Raw genomic sequence first — 18,401 nt, 5'->3', positions numbered from 1 at the left:
TTGTAAAATTAAGAAGTGATAGTTCAGTGGGGCTGGAGAGAAGGCTGCGTGGTTAAGAGCACTGGCTGCTCTTGCAGAGGACCTGGGTTCGGTTCCCAGCACCCACACTCAAAACCACCTGTAACTCCAATTCCAGGGAATCCATGCCTCTTCTGACCTCCGAGGCGCCAGGCACGCATGTGGCTCACTGCCATACACTCAGGCAAACACCCATAGACATAAATAATTCAAAAAGAAGTGGCATTGTGGATGTTTCTTTGGAAAAACAAACCCGTTGATACACGAGGTTGTTAAAAAACAAAAGGAAACAACACTACTATTTAACCAGGATGTAAAATGATGGTTCTAGTGCCAAGAAAAATAAGCTCTACCTGGGACAGCACTACGCACTCAGGAAGCTGCTTGCCATCTTCGGCTTCCGCTAATGGGGACCTGCCTCTCAACGGCACAACTTCCACAACGGGCGGTGTGGGGCCGCCCCCAGGCTAAGAGGGGAAGACGCCGGAAGTCCCAGGCTAGCCGGAAGTCCCAGGCTAGCCATACCTTTAAAAATTCCTTGAAGTCAGTGTCCTCATCCGTCTTCTGCTGTAACAGAGTGGCTCCGTTAAGCTGGCAGCTGCAGAAGCGGATGTAGGCCTGCATGTGGGACAGCTCGGCCGCCAGGATGTCCCCGATCATCTGCACAGGCATCTTCTCCCCTCCAGTCTTCTTCCGCACCCGCAAGGCCCTGCAAGTAACTGAGGGTCACTCCGTTCTCCACAGATCTCCCCCTTGGCAGTCAGAGGGCGAATGCCATGGAGACCACAGCAGTGGCACCCGGTGCCTGACCTAGCATCCTTGGACACTGGGAAGGAATGGCTCTGGGGGGGTGGAGGGCAGTGGCATGGCCCAAAGCTTTGCTGGATGAGCTAATCTGGGAGAAACATTAGCGAAGAAGAAAAAGGTACCAAAGTCTACACATTTAGGTGCTTTCTAGGCCTTTCTGGACTCTTCAGTTCACCTCTGGCTCTTGAGAAAGTTCCTTTTGAAAGATTCAATTTGTTTGTCCTCATTTGAATCAAAGAGAAAGAAATCCCCAAGAAGGGCTTGGGAGCCACAGTGGCCAGGGGTTGGAGTGCAGGGCTGGTATCCTCATGGTGCGCTGTGGCCCTGGAAGGGCAGGGGTGTGGCCAGGGTTAAATTGGCCAGCTGGCCTGGAGCTCTGTTCCCGTAAGTGTAAGGGACAGACAGAACGCTCCCCCAGGACAGGAACTGCACACGAGCACTATGCTGTCATCTGGCTGTGGCTGCGGCTCTTCCGCCTGTCATTGCCCCTGCCAAGCTGCACGCTGTACCTGTCTGGGGACCACACACCACCACAGCTTCTCTGTTGAATCAGAGTAGTTTGTCCTTCACTTCCTCGATAATTACGTAATCAAGTTACAGGGCACTTCTCAAAAGGCTAGTGGAACACAAGGCCTAAGGGAGAAGAACAGATTTGAAAGTCCCCGAGGGGCTACAGCGACAATGTCAGGTGACGCCCACCACTCACTTCAGCAGCTTTGTGTTGGACATGATGAGCTCCTTCCAGTTCACAAAGATCAAGGTCATCTCTGCCTCGGTGAGGAAGCCCGACTCTGCCATCCGTTTCTGGAAAACCTAAGTTCAAAACACAGATGTAATTGAGCTTGAGTGTAGGTCCACGGCCACGCGTGCCTTCCTGCACTCGGACAGTGAGAGGCTGGCACTTCTAAGCAAGCATATTTATGACGTATTTATTGTTACTCTGTGTCTGTGTCCATGAAGGGGAACAGAGATAGAGACAGAGTCAGGGGACATGCATGCCACAGTGTAGAGGACGAGTTTCTGGGGTGGGTCCTCTCCTCCCCTGCTTTTGAGGCAGCAGGGTCTCACTGGGCAGAGCAGGGTCTACAGGCTACCTGGCTCATGAGCTTCCGGGCGATTCTCCTGTCTGCCACCCATCTTGCCACAGGAGATCACAGGTGTGTGCCACTGTACGTGGCTTTGTCACGTGGATTCCAGGGATCAAAGTCAAGTACAAATGCTTTCATGGCTAAGCCAGGCTGGCTCACTGTTAGATTCTAAACTGCACAATTCCTTACGTTCACTAGTTAGGCTCATGTTAAGGCTGGTTTTTAAGGGCTGAATCCCCTCACTAAGGAACCCCACCTCCCTCCTAGGCCTGCTGTGGGGGCCAAGCAGTGCTGGGCACAGGGCCCTGCACAGTGGAACCCCCAGGATGGACGGACAGTGGCTGCTGCTAAGAGGTCATCTCAGAGTCTCAGGACCCTCTGTGCGGCTCAGCGAGAAAACAGTGCTGTTTTCTGCCACCCGTGATAACCCTGAGCAGATGCGCCAGCTGCAGGGACACTCCCCACCTGGGTTCCACATGCACACAGAAGCACATGTGTGTAAGGTGCATGAGTGTATACAGGGTTCTCACTGGACAGATGAAGCGACTTAGCTGCTGTTATTTCTCATTGGCTTATGAGGAAATCATGGCTTACAGAGTGATTTGCCCAAGGTTCTATATAACACAGGGCTCTGTATTAAACCATGCATAGGCTCCACACTTGCCAAGAAATGAGATGCAAACCCCTTGAGGTTCACAGGCCTTGAGATCCAACTCACCACAGGCCCCTAGGTCCTTCACACTCGGGTATAACTCGCAGGATCCCCACACCCTCGGGACGTCCCTACTTCACACTCGGGTATAACTTGCAGGATCCCCACACCCTCAGTACGTCCCTACTTCCACTTTCCCCTGGCAGAGCAGACTCATGGTGGTCGGAGCATAACCGGGAGCCCTTCCTGGTTAGAGTGGACCTACTCTCTGGGCCCTGATCCTCACTGTCTCTCTTGGAGTCCTTCGCCAACAAGACTGTGAAAACTATGAGGACAGGAACTCCTTGGCCACCTGTGTTCTCTGCCATAGCACTTCAGCTAATGTTTGCTGAGTTAATGTGGGCCACAGACATTAGCCAGAGACACTGAACTGGAAGGTCTCTAGAGAGAAATGTCTCAGCTCCACACGGGATGGAGACTGTGAACGGGATGCCAGGACGCACCTACATGCAAATATGATCTTCCTGCTCCCAGGCTACACTGAAGAGCAGTGACGGCCCCTAGTCTTTATTCGCTACTGGGTTGTTTATCTGTGCAGAAGCCCTGTGAGCAGGCTCAGTGAGAGAAGCAGAGGGAAAAGATGGCTGAGGCTTTAGCAACTTCCGTGAGAAAGTCATTTTAGCATAGTGCTTTTCACCCTGAGACCCTGACAGCTCCTTGCCCATAGGACACTGGGTGAGGAGGGCAGAATGGGCATTCCTGAGATACCTAGCTGGAGTGACAAGCACCTGTGTCTGCTCATACTCTGGGTTAGGGCCTGAGACTCGTGGCTACCCACAGTCCCCTTGGACTGGGAGCTGACACTCCTAGGAGGTTGGTTGGGAACAGGGGCTTTTCTCCTAGGCCATCTGTCCGGGTATGGGAAAGTACATCGAATCCATTCAATGTCCATTTGAAGCCTGACCAGGGCCAGGCTAAGCCTGGGGGATGAACGAACGAAGAACAGACAGGGAGAGTGAGGGGTTGAACTCAGCTGGTAGGATGCCTGCCTAGCAGGCATGATGTCTGGGGGTTCAGTCTCCAGCACCACATAAACTAACCCCAGTGCATGGAGGACAGAGGCAGGAGGATCAGATGTTCAAGGTCATCTTTAGTTACACAGCAAGTTCAAGGCCAGTTTGGACTCCACGAGACCCGATCTCAAAAAACAAACAACAAAAAGGAGGCTGCAGGGAGCTCACAGGTGTGAGGAGTGAGGGGCTGGACATGCGCAGGAGGAGCAGGTGCAGCAGCTGACTGCGCAGCAGGCCTTGCAGGCAGGTGCAGCCCCTGCTCCACTCTGCTCTCCAGGTCACGGCAGGGGATGCACCTGTCGGCCGGTCGGGTGGGGGTGGGGTGCTTGTATTCTCCAGGTGGTTTGCTGACGGAACCGCTCTCCTCACCTGACGGCTGTGGTATGGTTTCCTGGCAACCGGAAGCCATGGAAACAGAAAGAGGGTAGAAGTATAAAGCTGCCTTTGTGCTTTCGGACACAAGCCACTGAAGTGTCCCTCTCCAGAGGGCGCTGTCATCAGCTCAGATGCCACTGGCCACACGGACAGGTACAGACAGTGACACATGATGTGGGACACCGTTTTGCACCTGCGCCTGTTCGGTTTCCTAAGCTGACATAAACACTAGGTAGCGAAAATGTCAGGTTTCCAAACGGCAGTGCGAACACAGTTTGGCAAGAACTGGAGTCAAGCCCGTCTGGAGGCCTTCCCACCCTCTCTACGCCCTTGTCCTTTGCACACTCAACCAGGACGTTCCCAGGTGTCCCCCCTCCCCCGAGTGGGCTCAGCTGGGGAAGAGCCTGGGCCTTCATCAGGAACCTTGAGTCTTCGGCCTCTCCAGAGAGCAGTGGCCGCTTGTGTCACTGAGTGCGCACATGGAGGTGGGGCTCAGTCAGGGGACACAGCTCCATGGTAAAACATGTGTGTGGCATGTGACAGGCCCCGGGCGGCATCCCCAGCACGGCAAAGGAAGACGGCTCCCGTTGCTTTTAAGCGAGAGCGGCAGCGACCGCCACCCTCCGTCGCCGACGGAGACCCTGAGCCACAGCCCTCACCTCGATGACCAGCTGCAGATCGTCCATGTACCGCTCCTCCGTCTGGATCAGCTCGTGAATGTAGCCCTGTCGCTTCCTCTCCATGGGCTGCATCGTGTCCAGGGCTTGGAGATCGGCACACCCTGTGGAGACAGGGCAGAGCGTGACAACACTACTTCGGCCAGTCCCTCACGGAAAACGGACATTCCTCAGCGGGTGTGCTGGGTTCACCAATGCTGCTTTGAAAGGACCTTTCCAAAGGAGTGTCACGCATTTGCAGAGAGCAGACGGGAGGCACCACTCGGTGCTCCTAGAGGTGAATGGACCGCATCTGTGAAGTTACAGCGTGCTCGTGACTTCTGAGCAACAGTGAGGGAATGAAGGATTCTAGAAATGGCCTTGAAGAGCCCAGAATTTCACCATCTCCTGGCTTTTGGGACTTATTGAAATGATTAAATAAACTAGTATGTTTTCCAAACTACACATCATGAGCTGTCAGTGGGTCATCAGCCACTTAGGCCCGGCATTTACAGAAGAAAATCGGTCTGTCACGCACACGGCGCTGTTCAGTGCCGACAACGGCTTTGGCAATGTATTTACTTACTTACATACTTATAGAAAATACTATTACTCACGCTGAATTACTGTTAAGAAAACAACACCAACAAAAGGCCCTAGCACGTGTCTCTAGAGTTTTGCAAGGAGAGTCCTAAGGTTAAGCAGTGAGGTGGGACAGCACGGAACCCTGACATAGCCACTCAGAGGCATCACCAGCAGCTCTCAGCAGGGTGAGCAGTACTGCGTGCACTCTGCAGAGTCTGACATCACAGCCAGAGGTTTGCCTGTGCACAGTGACACCGAGAACTACCCCAGGAATCCCCTCCTCAGGCAAAAAGTGGAAACAGGCGGGTACTGCAAAACCAACTTTGTAGGAGGCTGTGTGATTGGATGGGGCAGCTAACAGAGCAAATCAGTGTAGAACTTGATCACTCTAACTGGGTTCTGGCTGGCTGCAGGAGGCTCTGTGGTCAATTAACTTACGGTTATTATGACTTTAATATTTTTATTATTTATGTGTATGTTCGCAATGAGGTCAGAGAGGTGCAGGTCCCCTGGAACTTGAGTCACAGGCAGTTGTGAGCTGCCTAATGAGTCGAACTCAGGTCCTCTGTAAGAATACGGTCTTAACCACTGAGCCATTTTTCCAGCCCAATCACCAATTAAGCTGTAACCAAATGGCAGCTGCGGCTGTTTTCTGGGGCTCTCATTTCTGTTTTTTGGTAAATGCTGTTGGATAGCATTGCTGGCTAAATCCTCAGTTGTTCTGGTAACTACTACTCAGGAATTGTTTTCAGTTTGTGTTTGTTTGCTCAAATAAATCTACTAAATTTAACTGGTCTAAGAAATTTCCCTCTAAATGGTATCCAGGAAGCTACCACATGAGGCAGTAGGAAGAGTATTTCAAGTCACAGTGAAAAATAATTCTTTGTAAGCCAATACAAAAATACATTTTTAAAAATCACAGGGAAAAAAGCTGGAGTCAGTGGGATGGCTCAGCAGGGGAAGGCGCTTGCGGACGACCTCCCTGACCTGAGCTTCATCCCTGGGACTCACGTGAGAGAAGGGGAAAACTGACTCCCACAAGTTGTCCTACACACACACACACACACACACACACACACACACACACACACACCAGACACAGAGAGACAGAAAGACAGACACACAGACATAGACAGACAGACAGACAGACACATACACAGAGAGACAGACAGATACACACACATAAACAGACAGACAGACAGACACACAGACACACAGACACAAATATATGGGTTTTTGTTTGTTTTTTTTAAACAAAAGCTGGCCGGGCGGTGGTGGCGCACGCCTTTAATCCCAGCACTCGGGAGGCAGAGCCAGGCGGATCTCTGTGAGTTCGAGGCCAGCCTGGGGTACCAAGTGAGTTCCAGGAAAGGCGCAAAGCTACATGGAGAAACCCTGTCTCGAAAAAACAAAAACAAAAACAAAAACAAAAACAAAAACAAAAACAAAAACAAAAACAAAACAAAACAAAAAAAGCTGAGCTAGAAGAAGACACTGAGGTGCACTGGTCACCTCACCTGAAGCAGTAGGGAGCTGTCCCCAGCAGAGGTCTTGGAATGAAGACAGTGGTGGAGGATGTGGAATGCCCTCACAGGGCAGCCCTAGAGCAGTGGGAAAAGAGAGCACTGCCCCAGAGGGAGGACAAACAAGGATTAGACTCTTTTTTGTTCCCCCTGCTTGCTGGGGAGACACTAGGCAAACACTGTCACGGGGCTCTGGTCTAGCATAGATTGCTGGAACCTTTTCTGACCTTTTTCCACTTTAGAACTAGAGACTGAACGTAGGACCTTGTGTATGCCAGGCAAGCACTCCACCACTGAGCTATGAATTAAAAAATATACATATATTTGTAGGCCAGGCGTGGTGGCACACACACACCTTTAATCCCAGCACTCAGGAGACAGAGGCAGGTGGGTCTCTGTGAGTTCGAGGCCAGCCTGGGCTACAGAGTGAGTTCCAGGACAGCCAGGAAGGACTACACGGAGAAACCCTGTCTTAAAAAATAAACAAAACCAACAACAACAATAGGGTGTGTGTGTGTGTGTGTGTGTGTGTGTGTGTGTGTGTGTTGTATAGATTTGGGCTAACACACTTTTAATGAAGAGATTTTTTTCTAATTCTGCAGGCATGGATGACAGGTTTATCAAAAAAAAAAAATACTGAATTTAGCAGGTGACACGGGGTGCTGGTCCACCCGAAATCATAGCACTACTGCCATACTCAGACTGCCAACTCTGGAGCACTGAACTTTGTTCTGTCTGCCAGGGAGACTGCAGAGCAGCAGGCACACAGTGATCGGGAAGGCCAGCTGGGTGCCAGTTTGCCTGGGCCGTGTGTGGCATGGCGGACAGATGTGCAGCAGATAACCCGTGAACAATGCTGTTCATAGCATCAGAGACACCGGCCATGTCCAGGTGACTGCTGGAAGTAACTAGAACCTCTGCTGAAGGTACTGTACCTCTTACTTTAAAAAAAATAAAAATCTATTTAATTTGATGTGTATGGGTGTTTTGCCTGCACGTGTGTCTGTGCGCCAGGTGAATGCCTGGAACTCACAAAGTCAGAAGAGGGCATCAGATCCTCTGGAGCTGGGTTACAGAAGGTTGTGAGCTACTGTGAGTATTCGGGAAGAGCAGCCAGTGTTCTTAACCACTGCGTCATCGGCAGCCCCTTATCTGGTGTTTATAACCCCAGGCATTCATGATCCTTGTTTGGGATTTCTGGAATATCTGTGTTCTGTCTCTACCACTGTGGAGTAGTTTTCTTTAAATAAATTTACAATGTATATTTGTGTACGTGTACGCATGTGCCTCGGCTCGGGAGTGGAGGTCAGAGGACAACTTTCAGTCGGTCTCCCTTTCACCGTGTGGATGCTGGGGTTGTCAGGCTCGGTGGCAGGTACCTTGGTCCACTGAGCCACCTCACCGTCCCTTAGCACTTTTCGTTATATTTACTCACATTTACAGTTAAACGTGCTGTGGTTCTTCTGTAAGTCATTCAAGTGAATACAGAATCATTAAATGAGCCTGCCCGAGTCTGTGGTGCAGACTGTGTTGCACACACTAGGCCAGTGCTCGCCCAGCGAGCCGCATCCCCAGCCCTGAGCCTTGACACATTCTGTGCACCAGTGCATTGGGTACCACTTTGCTCCTCAGTGATGTCCTCAAAATGCACCAGCATTAGCCTATGGAACAACAGCTCAGAACCACAGGAAGAGCTTCCATTTCTGCAGCTGGGACGGACATGACATACGCTTCATTTGGATGGGTGTGGGGACCACGCTCCTCACCAGGCCACGTGGACCCCTTGCATTCCATCCCTGTGGCCCTTACACGTCTGTTCTTGGTTCCGTTTCCAGCCCCTCAGTTCAGATGTTCTTACCTATGAGGTCAGGGGGAAACAAAGGCACAGTGCCCCCCAAACCTTCTTGCCCTTTATCTCTCTACTCCCTCCTTCCTTATTTCATTCCTGGTCAGGTACTAGGGGTCCTAGTTCTCTCTATAGCCAGCATCCTTAATCGGTCTTCCCTTCCACAGTGTCCCCCCGACCCTGCCCAGCCCCTCACTATATTCAGTTTCCACGGCTTCATTTTTAGTCCACAAGCAGGGTCAGATGTCCCTACTCATTAGTTAGACAACACCCCAGCACATTTCCTTCGAGCACATTCCCTCTTTTTCACGTCAGCGCCAAAGTCACAAGAAGCTCTACACTCATGACTCCCTTTCATTCCCTAGCTGGGTACACTGCTCTGTTGACCCCGCTCTCAGGAAGGTAAGAAGGACCCCAATATTGCTGGGTTCAGTGCCCTCTTCCAGCTCACAGCCTCTCCCCGCCCCTCCGCCCCTGCACTGTTACCTCGGAAGTGCTGCCCTTCAGAGTCTTGCTGTCCCTTCTCAGCCTTTGCAGGGTTCCTCTTCCTGGTGCCTCCTTCTGAATGTCTCCCTCTGCCTGCTTCCAAGCTCTCTGCTTCTCCCAAACCAGCAAATGCCAAAATAGGATATGGCATTCCTGTCCTGTAAGGTCACAGGAATCTGGCCACACTGCAGGCTGTGTGCTGCTCGTCTTGGGCCACAGTGCCTATTTGATTCTGAGAAGCCCTGCACTACAGACACATGTAACTCGAGGCACCCGACAACAGGAGGAAAGGAGAGCGGAGTCTCTGTGTGAACCGAGGACTTGGGTTTTTATGGAGTGAATAAACACACTTTGTCATCCTCGATACCTGACTGTCTCTAGACTCGACAGAGGCATGCGACTGAACCTTCCAATGTAGCTTGTCCAATAGAAAGGCACCGCAGATGTAAACTACACACTGGGTTTTGAAGACATATTTAAATATGAATTGTAAAATACTGCATTAATACTATATTGGCCAGATGCTGGTGGGATACACCTGTGATTTCAACACTCAGAAGACTGAGAAAGGAGGATCTGGAGTTAGGGGCCAGCCTGGGCTACACAGTAAGACTCTCAAAATCAACCAGCCAACCAATCAACCAACCAACCAATCAACCAACAAATTAACAATCCAACCAGCCAACCAATCAGCCAACCAATCAACAAACCAACCAATCAACCAACCAACCAACTAGCCAGCCAACCAGTCAGCTAGCCAACCAACCAACCAACCAACCAACCAACCAACCAACTAGCCAGCCAACCAGTCAGCCAACCAATCAACCAATTAACCAACTAACCTAACCAACAAACCAACAACCAACTAACCAACCAACCAGCCAACCAACCAACCAGCCAGCCAGCCAGCCAGCCAGGCAGCCAGCCAGCCAGCCAATCAAACTTGTTGTATATTGGAATATTTTGGATATACTGGATTAAATACTATTGGAATTTTATGTATTTTTACTTAAATTACATATGGGGCTGCTGTAGTTATTCACATATTTCTGTGAACAGTTCAAGCCAGCTACTGTATTTCTGATGCTCCTTTCCTCACAAAATGTTAAATGGCTTCCACTGATTGCAGAATGAAGGCCTAACTCAGCAGCATGGCTCCAGGGTCTCCATGGTCCAGCTCTGCATCGACTGCTATGCATCCCCCGACTCCCACCCCTAGGCTCGGTCCTTATACCATGGTGCACACTCTTCCCACAGCTTTGCCGAGTTTCACCTTTCCTTCCTCATTTACAGCCTGGTTCCCACATAGAGAATCCTTCAAGGTGCAGCTTGAGGGATACCACTGTGGGAGGGAAAACTTTCCCATCCTTGGTCCCGCTGACATTCAGACTCGCATCTTGTCACTAGTCTGTGTCGGTATCCGTGGCAGCTGTGGGTGGTGGCAGCATGTGGTCTGCCATGGAGCTACACTTCCGGCCACTGATTCTGTATTTTAACATGTCATATAAATTAGCTCATATTGTCCTTGGTCCACAGACTTAGTATGTCCACGTATCCTCTGGCCTGTGTCCAACACAGGCCTAACTACCAAACTGGGTACAGTGCTCTGCCCCCCAGGGAGCAGGCCATGTTTGGTAAGTGGTGAAACATGGTGTTGGTCCTGGGCTGCTGGCTTCCAGATGCACTTCTCCTTTTCCTGGTTTTGATCTGGGTGGTAGGGAGGTAGGGCCTGGAGGCCACTTGCTCTCTCCATGCTCTTGATGGAGCTGGATTCTGCCAGGTCTGGGAAGGGACTGAATGACAGATAATTCCTTCCAGCAGAAAGAGGACTTAAGAAACCTCTTTGTCCTGCTAGGGGAAGAAGGAAAGAAATATTGGGCTTAAAACATTACCAAAACTTGGATTTTAAGAATTCTGGAACAGGCTGGGCAGTGGACACAGTGACAGGCCAGCACACACTGCACAGGACACAGTGACAGGCCAGCACATACTGTACAAGACACAGTGACAGGCCAGCACACACTGCACAGGACACAGTGACAAGCCAGTACACTGCACAGGACACAGTGACAGGCCAGCACACTGCATAGTAGCTGGGCAGGGAGGATAAGGAACTAGCCGCAGCGTTGAGATCCTAACAGTTATCTCTTTCATGGATTGCATCATTAACGTTATAGCTGAAGAGTCATGGCCAGGCTGTGTGTTATAGCTGAAGAGTCATGGCCAGGCTGTGTGCGGCAGCTCACGGCTGTGACTCCAGCATTCAGAAGACTAAGACAGGAGCACCGGGGTGAACCAAAGGTCAGTCTGGGCTATATAGTAAGTTCAGGCCAGTTTGAAACTGCAAAGCCTTATTTTGGAAAACCAGAATCAACCAAATAAACCAACAAAATCAAATAAAACAAATCCCAAAGGCTCTGCATGAGCTGCTGCCAGCAAGCCCCTGGAAGGTACCACAATTATCTGCACCAACATAAAAGCCTCCAAGTGTAAAATAAAAAGATAGATTTTTTCTTAAAATAAATATACTCCCTTTCAAACAAAAAAGAGAGAAAAAGGAAACTACAATGTCAGTAGTGAAGTTGATACTTTTCAATGAAAATTATCAAGGTGAGCAGTTTGAATAGTTAACAAGTGTGACATAAGAACACATATAAGAGAACACACATTTCAACAAATACAACAAATACCAGAGTCTATGGGGAAACATTTACTGAACACAGCAGGGAATGTGTGAATTCAACACTACTTCCAATTGTTTCTTTTTAAAATTATTTTCAAGGCTGGAGAGATGGCACTCAGGAGCCAGAGACCTGAGCAGGGTTCCAGCACCCACATCAGGCTGCCCACACGGCCCGTAACTCCAGAGGGCCCAGTGGTCTCTCTGACCTGCCCAGGCACCTGCCCTCACATGCACATACTCCCCCCGCCCACAATTAAAAACAAAGAGAAACTTTTATGTATTAAAATTCTGTGTATGATGTGATGTGTGCACTGAGGCATGTCTGTGGGCAGAGGACAATTCCGTGGAGTCAGTTCTGTTCCTTACCGTTATGAGGCCTCCAAGGATCAAATTCAGGTCATCAGGCTTGTGTGGCAAGTACCTTATCATTGATCCATCTCTCCAGCCTTTCAAATGTTTTTATTGTAACTGTGTATGTATGTGCATGATGACTGTGTGTGGGCACATGTGCCATGGTGAGTGTGTATATGCATGATGTTTGTGTGTGGGCACATGTGTCATAGTGAGTGTGTGTATGCATGATTGTGTGTATGCATGATGATTGTGTGTGGGCACATGTGCCATGGTGTGTGTGTGTATGCATGATGATTGTGCATGGGCATGTGCCATGGTGAGTGTGTGTATGCATGATGTTTGTGTGTGGGCACACGTGCCATGGTGTGTGTGTGTGTATGCATGATGTTTGTGCGTGGGCACATGTGCCATGGTGGGTGTGTGTATGCATGATGTTTGTGTGTGGGCACATGTGCCATGGTGGGTGTGTGTATGCATGATGTTTGTGCGTGGGCACATGTGCCATGGTGCATGTGGGGAGGACAGAGGAAACTGTGTGCATGGTTTCCTTCCTTTGGACTCAGGTTGACAGGGCTGTGCTGTGTGTGCCTTTACCTGAGGAGCCACCTTCCTGTCCCCAAATGTTTTTGTTTAAAGAAAAGAATCTTCCTGAAGCCCCAGGTGGTTATCGCTTTAGTAGCAGGGGCCCATTTACCTGACCCAGGGCTAACTCTGTGATCACCCCCTTTTCTGTTTTGTTTTTCAGGTTCTGCAGATCCACCTTGTCCTCTTTCCTCCAGTCAGCATCCCTCCTCACTCCTCCGCAGCTCCTGATGGTGACAGTCCTCTGCCTCTGCCTTGGGACTCTTCTCTGTGGACTCAGTGACCTGGTTCCAGATGTGTCGGCCCACTCCCACATTTACACTCTGTCTGAACTTCTTATTCTTGCCGATGCAGGATCTCCCTCATCAACAGAACACCAAAAGCCATCTTCGTACCATCACTGCCTAACCGGCTCCTCCTCATCACCTAACTTAGTACCAGTACCATTTCTCCCCAGCTCACGGGGCATCTCTGGATGCAGACCTTTCTTCTTAACCTCCATATTCAATCCGCTCACTGGCTCTAACATCAAAACATCCACCATTTGACCAGTTTGCACCACATCCTCCATTACCACCCCAATCCAAGCCACTACCATCTTGTGCTTGGATCACTGAGCAAGTTCCTAGTGGACCTCCTTGCTTCTGGTCCCTTCTGCTCACTTTAATCTAACCTGTTAAAACACACCAGGTCATGTCCCTCCTTTGATTAAAACCCTCTAAAGGGTTTTCTTGCTCCATACAAAGCCAAAGTTATTATAAGACAGCCTCAAAGAATCTCAGCCTGCTCCATCTCCTTGGCCACCCTGGTCTCATTTCCCCCTCCTGCTGTTCCCCCTGTCCCAGGCCCACTGGCCGCCACCCTGTTCCCTGAGCATCACAGGCACACCCCCACGGCAGGCCCCCTGATGTGCTGTCCCCACTCCTAGAACGGTCCTCCCCCATGGCCTTCAAGTCTTTCTCCCACATCACCAATCTGGAGACACGTTTGAGGGTCCTGTTTACAATGAAATCCCTTCACACCCCACCAAGCACTCTCTCTTTCCTGCCTACTTTATTTTCCTGAGACACAGCACACTCTGTTAATCTCTTTTGTTTGAGTTCCCCTCAACTGACAGAGGGCAGCAGTTCTGCCTGTTTCCTAACCTGCCTCATCCACAGTGCATGGTACCCCAGCGGGTTTTCTTCAAGGATCGGTAAATGTGAGAGGAGATGCACCCTGGCCGCCAGGTCAAAAAAAGTGGTGAAAATTCCCTGGTAGGCCCGATGGACAGGAAGAATGGGCAGAGAAGAAACGACAGACTGAAGTTCCTGGACAGACAGAGTGAGCTGGACTAAAGCCCCTCACAGTGTGGGTAGACGTGGAGACAAATTATGAGTCACAGCTAACGACAACTCTGTCCCGCGTCATGGCTGTGAACCATGGTTTCTTAGTCCCTGGGCAAACAAGAAACAAAAGAGAGATGCTTAGGAGGGAGATGAGAAAGGTCTGGGAAGGTCCCAAGAGGCGGAGGACAAAGGACAGGCTGTGTTTGTTCAGATTAGGTCACAGCTACCAGAAACGTCCTTGCCCATCCCGAGGCGAGCAAGGCCACGAAACAATGCCGTTCTCTGTGAGTTCTCTGTGAGCTCCGCTCTGCTAACCACTCTGAGTATCGTGTAATCGTTTTCAGTTGCACGGTGTGGAAGCTCTGCGAAGAGACGAGCTTGCAACAGTGAATCCAGAAGACCAGACTGTGCAACTCTCCGAGAATGCCTCGACACCCAACTCTTATCAGGACCCCAGAAAACTGCTATTTTATAAAACAGTATTTTTTTTTATCTACTTGGTAAATACGTCTTAAGGACAAACAATGTATCAAGTAGTATATTTCTACTATAAAGTGATGGGTAAATTTTTTTTTTTGAAATTTAAATGATTCTTTAACAAAGTTTTCTTTACTTGCTGGTGTTGCTGAGTTGGATCAAACCTGCAGCTTCATGCATCCTAGGCAAGTGCTCTTTCACCAAGCTATTCCCCAGCCTTTTTAAAACAATTTAAAAGTTCTTTCTTCTTATTTTTTTCAGAGACATAGGGTAGCTGTGTTGTTCAGGCTGACCTTGACGTCTGATCCTTCTGCCTTACCTCCCAAGTGCTCTGATTAAAGGCATGCGCCACGTACTCCACCAGCTTGGGCTCCTGTATTTTTTTGAACCCTACTAAGTTGTACATCAAGCCATGCATTGCTTATTTAAATGCAATTGTATTAAAATGTTTTAGAACATTAGAAAGCTACCACATAGTAACGGCATTCTAGAATGTTCCCAAAGCAACCTTGTTGATAATGTGCCAAAGGGATACGCTTACTGATTTATTTTTATTTCTTAATCTGCTGTGAAAGATCATAAGCCTAAGACAACAGAGAACTTTTTTTTTTGTGTGTGCATATATGTGTGGTTTGTGAATGCATGTTCACATGTATGGGTGTGAGTGTGTCTGTGTGTGTGTGAGAATGTGTGGAGGCCAGGGGTTGATGTTGGGCATCTCCACTTTATTTACTGAGGTGGGGTCTTTGCTGAAACTGGTGCCCGCAGATTTTAGTCTAGCTAGCCAGATCGACCCAGGGAAATGCCTGTCTGCCTCCTGAATGCTTGGATGACAGTTCTTACGTGGTCCTGGGGATCTGACCTGCTGTCCCTACCCATGTACATCTCCCCCAGGACCCGGGTGCTGGCTCTGTCCTTAGCAGTTCCTTCCAGCTCAGATCTATGTGCTTCCTACCCTGCTTGTTTCATCACGGACTGAAGTGACGTGCTCTTCAGAATTCAGACCTCAAGCAAGAGATGAAACAAGAGGGAGCAGCTCCTCCTCGCACCTAATCCAGAAGTTTTGATTCTAACAATATGTGACCTATCTCTGACGAACGTAACTGAACCCTCTTGAACAGAGGGCAGGGATTCTATAGCTGGATGGACGAGCAGAACTTCAGAGCTACCAGGTTTCTTACATAGGAAGGAAGGCAATGGTAAGTGGTGTCTACACCGCACTCACCGGATGCCGGGTGTAGAGCATCCATCTGACCTGGTGTGACCCTGAACTGATTTCTGGAGGAGAGGACTTAGAATAAATACTCTGAATGTCAAACATCCCCAGGCACTGCAAACAAAACCAACACGACCTTTTCTTCCCTTTAACTTTTTGTGTCTTAGTGACATAATTGGTCCTTTATACACCCTCCACCCCGCCACACAATTAGAATCTTGTAGCTACTTGTTGCCGCCCTTTGCAGTCACACAGGACCGTCTGTGGGCAGAGGACATGAAACTATTCTTCCTTAGTATCCCTGAGCTGCCTACGCCTTTCACCTCCCCCTAGAACAGTCTTACAGTTCATATTTCCAGAGTCCGTACCTGGAGGGTGCGCGACACCGCTGGGTCTAGGAGACCCTTGTTCTTTAGCGCCCCCTGACTCTGGTTTCACAGCGGCTCACAGATACCCACTGGGGGCACTCAGGTCCCAGTGGCAACCTGGATTCACCCAAAGCTCTTCTCTTCATCACCCTCTTCTCACCTCCCCTCGGATTAACTGGTGAAGGCTCTGCTTTCTGGTTTGGAGGGTAGCAGACCCTGGCTAGGGAGAAGCAGGTGGGGTGGCTAGGAACATGAACTCCAGAGTCAGGACGGACTTGAGCTCCAATCTGTCAAGCCCAAATGCCAGGCTCACTGTGTGCTGCAGAGAAAATGTTCACAACATGTCAGCTATTATTTCCAGAACTTACTAGGCAATGAACTAGCGCTTCCTAAATGCTGAACGTACGATGTGGCTCTCTTCCTCAGTGACAGACAAGGCGTGGACTCCCAGGACACTTCTGCTCATTCACTTGCTTTCAAGGGAACCAACAGTGATTGCTGCCTTTCGACAAGAGCGTGAAGTCTCTTGAGGACATTTCAGAATTTCTTGTTCTTAAGGCAAAAGTGATCCAAACTTAATTCTGACGCTCATGTGGAGAGACAAACGGCCCGGCATGGGCACCACAGTATGGGTAAATGAAAAGGGCTCAGCACTGAACTGCAGGGATCAGACAGCACGGTAGAGCAGAGGACAGACAGATGAACTGACCATTGAGACCCACGACAACCCAGACATCGACTCAGGAAACAGCTGACTGATCTCTGACAGAGGAGCACAGGCAATAACAGAGAACACAATCTCACTAGATAGCTCTGGGACTGTGACAGCTACATGTGTAAGAGAGACTAGACAGGACATTTCCTCATCCGAGTTAACTCAGAACACACCATACTCAAGACCCAATGTGAGCCACAGAAGGTGGAAATCCCAGAAGATAAGAAAGAAGATCTATGTGACCTTGGGTTCAGAGATGACTTAAAATACGACATAAAAGGCATAATCCATGAAAAAATACACTGGACTTCACTACAATTTAAATTTTGTTTTATGAAAGACAGGGTTAAGAGAAAAAAGACAAGTCACAAACTGGGAAAAAATATTTACAAAACCTACATCTGACACAAGATTGTTACCCAAAGTGTGCAACTAACTCAACAGTAAATAAAAACACCGCATTTAAAGAATGGGCCACCGACCTTAACACCTCACCAAAGAAGATATGCACATGCAAATGGATGCATGAGGAGACGCTATAGCCAGGGCGTGATGGCGCACATCTTTAATCCCAGCAGTCGGGAAGCTGAGTGAATCTCTGTGAGTTCAAGGCCGGCCAGGGCTACTTAGTGAAATCCCGCCCTTAAAAAGGATGCTGTATACAACATACATCTATCTTCAGGGAAATACATATTAAACAAGATACCAACACGCACATTAGCTTGACCACACTAGCAAATGCAGAAAGGACTGGAGCAACAGAAACTCCTTCATTGCTAGCAGGAGCAACACAGAGCTGCCACTTTGGAACAGTGTGGCTGTTACAAGACAGCATGCTACGTGATCTGGAAACCATGTGTTTTGGTATTTCCCAGAGGAACCCAAAACATGGCACAGCCGAACAATAAAACTTTAACCTGGCCATAAAAAAGGAACAATGTGTCAATACATACTACAACACAGCTGTTATACGAAGTAAGCCAATCACATAAACCTACACATCACATATGTTTGTCAGAAACAGACATACATATGAAGACGGAAAGTGGATGAGTGGTTTCCTAGGGTTAGGGACTGTGTATGTGGTATGTTACGGGGTGTGTGTGTGTGTGTGTGTGTGTGTGTGTGTGTGTGTGTGTGTGGTTACAGGAAGCTAGAGAGTGACAATTTAAAAGCTTTTTCCTGAGGTGATGAAAATATTTTATAATTGATCATGGCAATGGCTGCATGACTGTGAATAGACTAAAAACCCCTGAGTAGTGCATTAGAAAAAGGCGTGGGGATCACACCTCACTCAGCGGTTCTGGGCAGCCTTCTCCTTTTGGATGCTATGCTCCAGGCTCCTGCTGTTATCTTCCACCCTTGCCTCTTCTGTGGGTATTTTTGCTCTCTTTACTGGTATGAGCAGTGTGTACCGCCAGACAGACCCCATGATTATAAAGATGGTGGGAGCACGAACACATGAGTCCATGGGATCCGAAGCCAGATCACTAAGCCGGTCTTGCTGGTCCTGTGCTGTGACTTTAGCCGGTTTTTGTTTTCCCATCTGTTACTTTCTTCACCGATCTT

The 18,401-nt window shown here is 49.2% G+C and overlaps 1 protein-coding gene across 2 annotated transcripts in view; it reads right to left on the bottom strand.

Annotated features, from left to right (window-relative positions):
* Positions 1-18,401, bottom strand: part of Itsn2 (intersectin 2) — a 119,463-nt gene that overhangs the window by 11,279 nt on the left and 89,783 nt on the right. For both annotated transcript variants that reach the window (XM_059248573.1, XM_059248574.1), the window contains exons 29-31: positions 4,673-4,794; positions 1,532-1,638; positions 544-727 (exon numbers count right to left, since the gene is read on the bottom strand). In XM_059248573.1, coding sequence (XP_059104556.1) covers positions 544-727; positions 1,532-1,638; positions 4,673-4,794 — 413 coding nt within the window. The remainder of the gene's footprint in view (positions 1-543; positions 728-1,531; positions 1,639-4,672; positions 4,795-18,401) is intronic.

Source organism: Peromyscus eremicus, chromosome 22 (assembly GCF_949786415.1).
Source record: "Peromyscus eremicus chromosome 22, PerEre_H2_v1, whole genome shotgun sequence".
NCBI classification, from domain to species: domain Eukaryota; kingdom Metazoa; phylum Chordata; class Mammalia; order Rodentia; family Cricetidae; genus Peromyscus; species Peromyscus eremicus.
The sequence above is the reverse complement of the archived record's forward strand: the minus strand, read 5'-3'. Positions and strand labels throughout refer to the sequence as shown.